The sequence below is a fragment of the Triticum aestivum genome, chromosome 7B (genome assembly GCF_018294505.1).
Source record: "Triticum aestivum cultivar Chinese Spring chromosome 7B, IWGSC CS RefSeq v2.1, whole genome shotgun sequence".
In the NCBI taxonomy this organism is placed as follows: Eukaryota; Viridiplantae; Streptophyta; class Magnoliopsida; order Poales; family Poaceae; genus Triticum; species Triticum aestivum.
This window is the reverse complement of record NC_057813.1, coordinates 470,066,149-470,078,197: the sequence shown is the minus strand read 5'-3', so window position 1 is coordinate 470,078,197 and position 12,049 is coordinate 470,066,149. Positions and strand designations below refer to the sequence as shown.

Sequence of the window (12,049 nt, the reverse complement as noted above, 5' to 3'; positions counted from 1 at the left end):
TCCGTGTCACCTCACATGTGGGCCCGCTTGGTCAGATACACGGTCAATACGTAGTTAGACGGCTGTCAGACCGTTTTGCAACACTTAGGCTTAGAGTTGGTACTGACATGCAAAAAATGTGACTAATGATATCGATTCGTTACGACATTGCCGATGTGTTGTAGTTCCTTGCAATTAACTCAAGAAGAAAATTGGTCAATGTAACGGATAAGCAGGGGCAGCCGCCCCTTTGCCTCAAATGGACAATGGGTATCCATACAATCGTGCCTCAACCAGGTCCATTTTTTGGATCCACTCGAAGAAAAAAGAGTAACATAAACCAAAAAATGCAAATCTAAATCACAAGAAAATACCATGGTACATGACCAACATACATACGCACACTCCCTCAATAAACACACACACAGACACACACACACATGCACACCTCTAATGAGCGTGTGCTTTTGTTCTATGTTTCCTCTAAGAAAAACATACATATGCACTAAGATACTTGTCGGCGCCGACTCTTAATTTGCGCCCGCGACGCCGAACTTAGCCTGAAGGAATCTTGTGAAGCCGACAACCTCGTCCGTCTCGGGCAGGAGCGGCTTGACTGCGTGGACGCCCGCGAACCTCTCGCTCCACTTCTTGAGGAGCGGCGTGGCAGCCTCGTCCAGCAGGACGGCGCCGCTGAGGCGCTCGCAGGCCCTGAGTGCCGGCAGGAAGCAACCGAGCGCGATATCGAGCAGCCCAGGCGCGGCGCCGGAGAAGAAGGTCCCGCCGTTGCTGAGCGCGGCGAAGGCCTCCTCGAGGTGCCGCAGCGCTGCACGGGCCTCGGCGGCGGCCTCGGCGCGAGCCTCCGGGGTGGGCGCCAGGGAGGCGCCGTCGAGCGCCGGCCAGAACTTGTCGTCGACGAATGCGGTCCAGAAGCGGTGCATCGCGCGCTGGTAGGGGTCGTCGGGCAGCAGGGGCGCGGCGCCGGCTTCAGCGGCGGCGGGCCAGGCCTCGTCGATGTATTGCGCGATGACGGCGGACTCGCAGACGGCGCGGTCGTCGGGGAGGAGCAGGACGGGGATCTTCTTGTAGACGGGGTTGGCGGCGAGGAGGCGGTCGCTCTTGCGCGGCTCGAAGCTCTCCTCCAGGAGCTCGTACGCGACCCCGCGCAGCTCCAGCGCCATGCGCGCCCGCATTGTGAACGGGCTCATCCGCCCGCCCAGCACGCGCACCCCCGCCTCGGCCTTGGTGTCCCCTCCCGCCATGGTCGATGGATGGTGGTCTCCGGAGCCGTGGCTGATCGCTGGTATATAAGGTGACTGCGGCGTGAGCGTCAGTGACTCGTTGACTGTTCGGTGTCACGCCGCGTGCTTGGCCATGCCGTGGGTTGGTGCGAGCTAATTGGTGTTTGGTACGCGCGCTTGTGTGCAGGTGCCCCCCTCTGTTCCACTTGTGTTGCCTCCACCGTCTACATGCGGCACAGTGAACCTTGACGTTTTTTTGGATGATGGCGACGAGAGGATTTTTGCTGCTCCATCATCAGGAAAAAAATTGCAGGATCATTGGATTTCGCACGTGGGTACATCAAGTTTTAAATTTTAGTTTTTCAAACTTGGTGATTTTGTTGTTCGTTCGTATCAAGTTTCAGCAGTTGAAACTTGGCAAAGTTTTAAAATTTTCCAAAACGTATTCTAAAATGGTCTTATTTAAGGGCTCCTTTGGTTCAAACAAAAGATGGAGAAAAGTTGTAGGAATAGGAAATTTTCCTATGATGCTACTATTCATGTCTTTGGTTCAAATGAATGAGGCAAAGGAAAAGTGAAGAAACATTTCTTTTGAAGGAAAAACATGGGAATTCTAACATTTACTTCGACCTATTTTTTAAACTTCTATGCACGAAGAACGAGAAATTTTTAGTGGCATGAAAACATTCTAACTAACATTTCTTTGATTTGACATTGATTATTAGAATTACTGCGGTTTTTCAAATCCTTTGAACCAAACATCAAAATTAACAGAATTCATGTGTTTAGCAATCCTCTGTTTTGCACATGTATTCATATTTTATTCCTATGTTTTCCGTTCCTAAGTTTTTAGAATCCTGTGAACCAAAGCAGCCCTAAAAGTCATTGTCACAAGGAACATGCATATGCAAACAAAACATATTGAACTTTTGATTCAAAAGATATAAAAGGTTAAAAATTCAAAGCCAAAAGAAAAACCTCTTGTCCATCATCCTCACTTCCACACGATATGGTGCTTGTAATATAATGACTTCTTCAACGCATACGCTTATTTCTCCCTTATCGGACCGACCGTCTCCCTTATATGTTTGGACCAATCAGTTCAGACAACTTTAGGTCTTCAACGTGGTCGTTTAAATTGGACCGGGTCAGTCCGGACATGTAAAAGCTCTGGCCAAACCCTAAATTCAGGAAGGTCTACAGCGTCCAAACATCTGCATTCATGTTCCCCATGGTTTCACACTACTATTTGCATTCATGGAAGCTCACCAGATCCGTACTTACCCACATTCATGTCTGGCTGGACGACGCACCGTCTGAGGACCCTATCCTGGCTTAAAAGAAGATCGTCCCTCCCCACATCCTACTCATCCCATTTCCCCTCTTCCCCACACTCCAGTCGTCGTCTTCGCCATCGCTTGCAACCAATCTCTCCACGGACCCCGATTGACATGGCCCAGGAGAATATCACATACAACCAGATGCTCAAGCTGGAGCATCGTCCGCGGACCCCGGCTGCCATGGCCCGGGAGAATATCACATACAACAAGACGCTCACGCTGGAGCGTCGTCCGCGGACGCCTGGTGCATCCCTCTCCTTGGTGCAGGTAAAGGAGCAATTCTTCCTCGTGCTACTGGACGAGCTCCGCACAATTGAGGTGCAGCTAGAGGTAGAGTGCACAAAAGCCGCAACCTTGGTGGTGCTCCTCGCGGACCCGAAACTCATCACTGAGAACCGGGCGATCTACGCGTCGATGCAAAGGTCTCCCACTATAGACGCAAGTGCCGACAAATCCACATCAAGCACATGTGGCATGTCGTGCTCTTCACGGACCTCAACGACAAGAAGGATGACAAGGCCACCACTCGCCTGCTGCCTCCGGGGTTTGCCGGGATGCCATGGATTTGGTCTGCGGTGAACGACGACGAGGCCGACAACTCTGATGCGGGGAACATCGACGTCACCTCTTATAACAAGGATTTTGAGTTTTTTAGATTAGGGTTATGATATACAAACCATCGTTGATATATCTTTTGCTTTTTTAAAAAAAGTGGACTCTCCCTCCTATCTCATTTATTAGAAACTACTAGCAAAATTGTATGTGCGTTGCAACGGGAGAATACCGCACGACCCTAACCCAATAACCATGCCTCAAGACCTCCAATAGGTCTTGCCAAGATGTTTCTCTCTCAGCAGAATATGAGAAATTTGCTTTCTTCCCATGCAAGGTTCGCGATGGCGGATGCATCAAACACGATTCAGATTTTGGTTGCGTGTGCGATGCAGGGCATACGGTTCAGTTAAATTAACTGTTTGTGATGAGGAGTAACAAAAGAAACGGGCTACCGGATGAAGGTGTGTGCAATATACAACATAAGCTTCACTCGAATGAACTGTTTGTGATTAGGCAACACAAAAGAAACGGTCAGCCATATCAAGGTGTGTGCGATATACGGCATGTGGTTTACTCGGATGAACTGTTTGCGTTGAGACAAGAGAACATAAATGGTTCAATATAACAAGATGTGTGTGATACACGGCAAACATGTCTGTAATCAGAAATGTGTGTGAAGACAGATAATAACACATACGATTGCTACTAACAAGACACATGTGATATGCTCTGTCTACACAACATCTAGTGTGGTCCGTGTTCATCTCATCATCATCTACTTCTTGTGCTAGCTCGATGTTCCTTATATGCTAAGTTTTCATTATTTGATGGCGTTTTATGAACATGCCACCGTTTCCCGCCATTTTCTTGTCTGTTTCCCGCCACCCAGCGATATTGCACATAAACCTAGGCAATGTGCGACGCACGGATGCAACAAGCGCAGCCTGTAGCACATCCACCTTTTCCAAGCATGCCAACCCACCAAAGCGCCGCCTCAGCCATCAACCTCGTCGATGAGGAAAGCCAAAAGGCGCCACGACCCATCGAGGCCGCGGCGCTCCCTGGCAACGTGATGGACGACGCCGTGATGCACGTCATCGCCAGGATTGAGCAGTCCCTTGGCGCATGGCGCTTCAGCGCCGCGGATCAAGATAGGCATGTCAGCACCGAGAGGCTGCAGCTCACCACACAACATGATCGATGGCACTCCGCAGAGCAAGCTAGGCACGCCCGCGCCGATAAGCTATGGCTCGCCGCACAGCGAGACTGTTGGAGTGCCGCAGAGCGAGAGGCACGGCGCGCTGCACAGCAAGAGCAGATCCATCGACGCTTGCCTGCTGTCGACAGGGCGTCGCAGTTGGGTACACGTCCCGTCAGTACCCCCATTCCTTGGAAGGAGTGGGCACATGCCCTCTGCGTCGTATTTGCACTAGAGGCCGGCTGTGACGTACTTGCACCGAACGCCCGCCGTGCCATTTGCATGGGTCGCGCCGTTCGCCTTCTCCACGGCCCGCTCGATGACAACGCGCTGGTCGGTAGGCTCGACCGCCTCCTTGGCCCAGGTGTCCACCTGGGTGCAGTAGAGGAACATGGCCGTCGCATCCTCGAGGTGGGTGATCTCTGATGAAATAGTCAACTTGGAGCTCGAGATCGCGCTCTAGATGTACCGCGAGCGTGTCGACCACTTGGATGAACGCCTGCATGAGTTCAGGCAGAGCCAAGAGCTGCCGTAGGCAAGGGCTACTGGTCATGGTCTCGTGGACGCGTTTTATTTTGTTGAGTCATTTCGACGTGGATAACTATGTATTCACAGCAACCATAGTACTGCTATGTTTATTGCTCTGTTTTAATGTGTGTACTCTGTTTTCCGTTCTTATATATTCTGTTTCAATGTGTGTTTATGCGCTTTCCATTCTGTATATGTGGATGATAACAGATAGATTCAAATTAGTACACAAAAACAGATAGAAAATGGAGTTCATAATATATATAATATTAATTGTTCATTCGTTCATCACATAATATATATAAATATCATCACATATATGTGATGATACTTAACTACTAGATACAATGCATAAATTGAAAATGAACAATACTAAAACTAATAATTCCTCCTGGGCCAGTATTCCGGCAGCCCCTCGCCAGCAGCTCCCTGGTGCACGGCGTCTTCCCAGTGCGGAGGCAGTACTCCGCCTCCTCCACTTCGCAGCGCTTGACGTACCGGTCTGCCTCTTAAAGGCGGACGAGCGTGAATGATCTTGCCAAATCATTGGGCGACTATTGGAGCTCCTCGTTGATGGCATGCTGGAGCTTATCGGCCCAGCTCCATGCGGCAATGAGGTGCCCAGCGCCTTTGGCCTTCCTCGCAAAGTACCCGTCTTCGTACACCTCCTCAGCACGACGACCCCCCCCCCCAAGCTCCGCCGCCTCCTTTTTCCAGGTGGCATCACGGGCTTCACAGTCCGCCTGGTACGTGGCATCCTCCTCCGCCATCTCCTTCTTGAAAGCCACTTGCCTGGCTTTCTCAGCCGGCGGCAGTGACTTCCAAAGACAAAGATCGTACTGGCCCCAAAACCAATCCAAAGTCGGGGGGGTCCGGTGCAACCTCATCCGACGACGTGTAGGTGTCCTCGTCGCTCCTCTTCGAGTGAGCGTCCTCGAGGGGCGGCGACTCCTCGTCGGCGCGTGGGCAGACCGGCGTCACCATGGCGGAGATTTGAGAGAGAGAGAGAGAGAGAGAGAGAGAGAGAGAGGGCGAGCAATGGGAGGATCTAGATGATAATACATGCGGGACGACATGAGCAAGGTAGTATTTATTGGCGGCTGGAATCTAGATCGACGAGAACAGTACACACGTCGGTCGCCGGAATTTACGAGTACTGTAGTGTGAATTACACACAATTCCCGCAGCAAAATCTGTGTGTGAACATAATAGCTGACGGTTCCCAATGCAGAACCGTGTCTAATTAATAACACCCGCCACTCACCTTTCAAACCTCAAGGCATGAAATAGAGTGCCAATCGTGTGGGGCCGGTTGTCTTGTCAGATTTTACATTTTCTTTTTTGAACACCAGATATTTACATTGTCTGATGATTTTTCAACTCGCACACAAGTACACAAATATGATTTTTCAAACTGTTATGCTTAGCCGTTGCATGTATATGTAGTTCAAATTTGAATTACGGTCATTAAATGGCTAAAAAATCACTTAAATGTCTTCAAAATGTCAAATGACCCCGAAATTTTCCAAATTTTCACAAGACGGTTGTATTAGTACACGTTACACGTGTTCGTCATCAAACATGCATTGTTCTCTCTCGGAGCCACCAGCCTTCTAGTGAGTTGCTCCGGTTTGTGAGGGGTGTGTTTTCAGACTATCGTCAAACAGGCCAATTTTTTTACCACATCAACTTGGTGGCATGACATTATATCCAACAAAGTTTCATGTTTTTCTGATCATTTTTTAATTTTTCGGAATTAAAATGCCATGTAACTCCATGCATGTGTCCATGCCGTGAGACTAATATATTTGAAAAGTCCTTCTAATTTACTACACATGAAATTAACTCGCACACAAGTACACAAATATGATTTTTCAAACCGTTATGGTTAGCCGTTGCACGTAGATGTAGTTCAAATGTGAATTACGGTCATTAAATGGCTAGAAAAACACTTAAATATCTTTAAAATGTCAAATGACCCTTGAAAATTTCTAAATTTTGACATGACAATTGTATTAGTGCACATTACACGTAGAAAAAATTTTGAAGTCTGTAAGAGGAAGTTATCTCTCATTCGTCATCAAACATGCATTGTTCCCTCTTGGAACCACGAGCCTTTTAGTGACTTGGTCTGGTTTGTGAGGGGTGTGTGTCCAAACATACGTCAAACAGGACAATTTTTTTACCACATCAACTTGGTTGCATGACATTACATCAAGCACGGTTTCATGTTTTTTTGATCATTTTTTTAATTTTTTTCGAATTAAAATGTCATGGCACTCCATGCATGTAGTGTTCATGCCGTGAGACCAATATGTTTGAAAATTCCTTCTAATTTACTACACATGGAATTAACTCGCACACAATTACACAAATATGATTTTTCAAACCGTTATGGTTAGCCGTTGCATGTACATGTAGTTCTAATTTGAATTACGGTCATTCAATGGCTAGAAAATCACTTAAATGTTTTTAAAAGGTCAAATGACCCCTGAAATTTTCTAAATTTTTACATGACAGTTGTATTAGTGCATGTTACACGTAGAAATTTTTTGAAGGTCGTAAGAGGAAGCTATCTCCCATTCTTCATCAAACATGCATTGTTCCCTCTCGGAACCACGAGCCTTCTAGTGAGTTGCTCCTGTTTGTGAGGGATGTGTGTCCAAACTTTCGTCAAACATGACAATTTTTTTACCACATCATCTTGTTGGCATGGCGTTATATCAAGCAAGGTTTCATGTTTTTCTGATCATTTTTTACCTTTTTAATTAAAATGTCATGGCACTCCATGGATGTAGTGTCTATGCCGTGAGACCAATATGTTTGAAAATTCCTTCTAATTTGCTGCACATTGAATTAACTCGCACACAAGTACACAAATATGATTTTTCAAACCGTTATGGTTAGCCGTTGCATGTACATGTAGTTCTAATTTGAATTACGGTCATTAAATGGTTAGAAAATCACTTAAATGTTTTCAAAAGGTCAAATGACCCCTGAAATTTTCCAAATTTTCACATGACAGTTGTATTAGTGCACGTTACACGTAGAAAAAATTTGAAGGTCGTAAGAGGAAGCTATCTCCCATTCGTCATCAAACATGCACTGTTCCCTCTCAGAACCACGAGCCTTCTAGTGAGTTACTCCGGTTTGTGAGTGATGTGTGTCCAAACTTTCGTCAAACAAGATAATTTTTTTACCATATCATCTTGGTGGCATGGCATTACATCAAGCAAGGTTTCATGTTTTTCTGATCATTTTTTAACTTTTTAGAATTAAAATGCCATGGCACTCCATGCATGTAGTGTTCATGCCATGAGACCAATATGTTTGAAAATTCCTTCTAATTTGCTGCACATGGAATTAACTCGCACACAAGTACACAAATATGATTTTTCAAACCGTTATGGTTAGACGTTGCATGTACATGTAGTTCTAATTTGAATTACGGTCATTAAATGGCTAGAAAATCACTTAAATGTCTTCAAAACGTCAAATGACCCCTGAATTTTTCCAAATTTTCACATGACATATGTATTAGTGCATGTTACACATTGAAAAAAAATTGAAGGCCATAAGAGGAAGCTATCTCCCGGTCGTCATCAAACATGCATTGTTCCCTCTCCGAACCACGAGCCTTCGAGTGAGTTGCTCCGGTTTGTGCGGGGTGTGTCGCCAAACTTTCGTCAAACGGGACAATTTTTTTACCACATCATGTTGGTGGCATGACATTACATCAAGCAAGGTTTCATGTTTTTCTGATCATTTTTTAATTTTTGAAATTAAAATGTCATGACACTCCATGCATGTGTCCATGCCATGAGACCAATATGTTTGAAAGTTACTTTTAATTTGTTGCACATGAACTCGCACACAAGTACATAAATATGATTTTTCAAACCGTTATGGTTAGCCGTTGCATGTAGATGTAGTTGAAATTTGAAGTACGGTCATTAAATGGCTACAGAATCACTTAAATGTCTTTAAAACGTTAACTGACCCCTGAAATTTTCCAAATTTTCACATGACAGTTGTATTAGTGCACGTTACACATAGAAATTTTTTAAAGGCCGTAAGACGAAGATATCTCACATTCGTCATCAAACATGCATTGTTCCCTCTCGCAACCACGAGCCTTCTAGTGAGTTGATCCTGTTTGTGAGGGATGTGTGTTCAAAGTTTCATCAAACATGCCAAAAAATTTACCACATCATCTTGGTGGCATCACATTACATCAACCAAGGTTTTATGTGTTTCTGATCTTTTTTTAATTTTTTGGAATTTAAATGTCATGACACTCCATGCTTAATTGTGTCATAGCCGTTAGACCAATATGTTTGAAAATTCCTTCCAATTTACTGCACATGGAATTAAATTGCACACAAGTACACAAAATATGACTTTTCAAACCGTTATGGTTAGCTCTTGCATGTACATGTAGTTCAAATTTCAATTGCGGTCATTAAATGGCTAGAAAATTACTTAAATGTCTTAAAAGGTCAAATGACCCTTGAAATTTTCCAAAATTTGACATGACAGTTGTATTAATACTACAAAATTTCTCGTAGATTTAAAACACCATCCATTACCACTTTACTCCAAATTCGTCTTCCACAGCTAATTAAAAATATCTACAACATCACACACAAATTTTTTGTAGGAATCGTTTGTGATGAAACTTTCTGGGTCTATTTAAGTCTTCCTCGTTAAGCTTCGTCGGCTCGTCTACTCCAGTGCCGGCAACCCCCGAATCCACAAATCCCGATCCCCATTCCTGCACCCCCTTCTTGCAAAGGTGACGCCGTTGAAACGCTTCGTGAAGGCCTGTACGATGGTCACGTCCCCCTCCCACCCAAGCGCCGCCGCCTACGCCTAGAGTGTCGCCGCATCCGCATTGAGCGCGGCCGCCTATGTCGAGAGTGCCGCCGCATCCGCATTGAGCGTGGCCACTTCTGCCGAGAGGGCGTCTGCGGTAGCCGACATGGCAGCTGCAGCAGCCGAGACGGCTGTAGCTGCTGCTACGACGGCGGCTGCAAACATCGAGAATGCTCAAGCTGTCGTGTGTGCCGCTGATGTCGACATGTCCCGGGTCGAGGCCATCCACGCCAAGATATTTCAGGCCACCTCGAAATCCAGCATGCAACCAACGTCCGAAACGGCGGCGGTGGCCATGGAGCACCTGCTTCCTCATGAGGTCGTCGAGCAGGAGCTGGAGATGCAAGAGGCGGTAGAGATCGAGGAGCGCCGGGAGAAGGAGTTGTGCGTGGCCCAGGTCGAGGTAGAGAAGAGTCTGTCCATCGAGGAATAGGCGGTGGAGTACCAACGCGAGCTCTGGCGCAGCCACTACTACAAGTACTACAACCTTGAGGGCGGCACCGAGGACGAGGACGAGGACGCGGTCGACTTCAGCAGGGGGGACACGGAGTCCACCAACGGCGGCATGTCTCCAGGACAAGTCATCGACATCTCATCTCACACCGGCGATGCATAGGCCGGCGCGGCGGCGGATTTGTTAAAATTATTCGTACTTAGGCTTTGTTTTTACTGCTGGTCCTTTGTTAGAGCAATGTTTTGGTGAACTGGCTCTGTTTAATTACTAAAATTGCTCGATTCGGTAAGTCTAGTCTGTGTGCTGTACGCTCTTTTGTGTTCCCAAATTAGCAAGCGATGTTATATTATGCAATGACGTACCTGTGGAAATTTTCACCAAAATTTGAAATATCAAACTCATCACATGCGCGTTAAGCAGAAGAATCGTTTGCGATGCACACTATCGTTCAAAGTGAATGGTGTCCAGCAGCACCGCGCGCACCTCCACATTTCGAAATTTTTTGCCTACCACCGAAATATCTACCCTTCCGCCCTCCACATCCCCTTTTCTCCCCGACCACAAGTCACATTTCCCCTGTTTCCCCCTTCCTTCCTTCCTTCCTAAGCTATAGCCTTTTCCTCGCTTGCTTCCTCGCTCTCGCTGTCTCGCATCCTACCGCCGGGGTCGCCATGGTCTTCTTCAAAGACCACTCCAGCGGTTCCTCCGCCTCCGACGACTCCTTCACCACCCGGGTATGCCTCTCTTCTCTCTCTCGGGCTAAGACTTGGAATGAATGATTTTTACCCGGCGGTCGATTTGAGTCATTTCTTCCTCTTGTAGTTTCCTAGGACCATCAGTTGCAACGAATGGAGCAGGGTGGCGGAAGATCTGTCTGCTCGTTATCACCATCAATCTCCATGTGTGGAGCTAGTTGTGTTTGAATCTATGGACAGTGGGAGGAAGTTTCTGGCATGTGCAGAGAAGGTTAGACCCTCTTTCGTTGTTACAAATCATTTGTTAGATGTGATTCAGACACTGTCACGTCCCAACCCATTCATACCACAACTTCAACCAAACGCATCATAAGACAGTGTCACAGTTTGTACCTAGTGTCTAAAAATGTTGCCATCTCACAAGCGGTGCCATTAGAAAATTATTTGGCACCACTTCAACAGTTTGTGGAGCTAACTTGTTCACACATCCGAGCAGCCAAGCAGTAAAATACTAAATTTTTATGGCACGAAGGAACTGGGCATCAGAGCAACTAGGTGCTCCGGAGTTCGGGTCCCTGGGTTTTTTCCGCTGCATCGGCTCGCCAGTGCAGGGCACGGTGTGAGATGTAGCAACAGTTGTCCTTACACCGGTTTTGGCATACATAGTGGACGGCCTTAGTGTTATTAGTTCTATGTTACTAAATTTGTGCATGTACACACTTATTAGTATCAATTTGCTGTCACCCAAACACTGTCGCTATGTTGTTGCAGTTATATTTACCTTCCTCTTAAAATGTTCAAATTGTTATTTATAGTACATGAGTAAGAACTTGTAGCGTTGTTGTAGTTAACTAGGAAAGTGGCCCGTGCACATGCACGGGCTAGGTCTTAATCATATCCTTTGTATGATTCAAAATCCTATATCTTTACATGTATTGTAAATCCACACTAAGTTCTTAATTACCTTCATAACGATGCCTTTTCTCCTTGTTGCAGAATATGTCAATTGAATGTTTTTAGTCTTTTGTATGCGGAAAAAATGAAAATGCATGCAAATGTAGTTAAGCAATTTCTTCATGGAATTTACATGTTGAACCAGCACATAGGATTTGATCAAAACACAAAACATTGAACTCATAGTCCTATTGAATTGACTTTGTATGTAACATCTACTTGAATATAAA

The 12,049-nt window shown here is 46.1% G+C and overlaps 1 protein-coding gene across 1 annotated transcript; it reads right to left on the bottom strand.

Moving 5' to 3' along the window:
* Positions 1–206: 206 nt before the first annotated feature.
* Positions 207–1,263, bottom strand: LOC123161114 (probable glutathione S-transferase BZ2). Its single transcript, XM_044578963.1, has one exon. It carries the CDS (start codon positions 1,239–1,241, stop codon positions 510–512), a length of 732 nt encoding a protein of 243 aa, XP_044434898.1. The 5' UTR covers positions 1,242–1,263; the 3' UTR covers positions 207–509.
* Between the last annotated feature and the right edge of the window lie 10,786 nt (positions 1,264–12,049).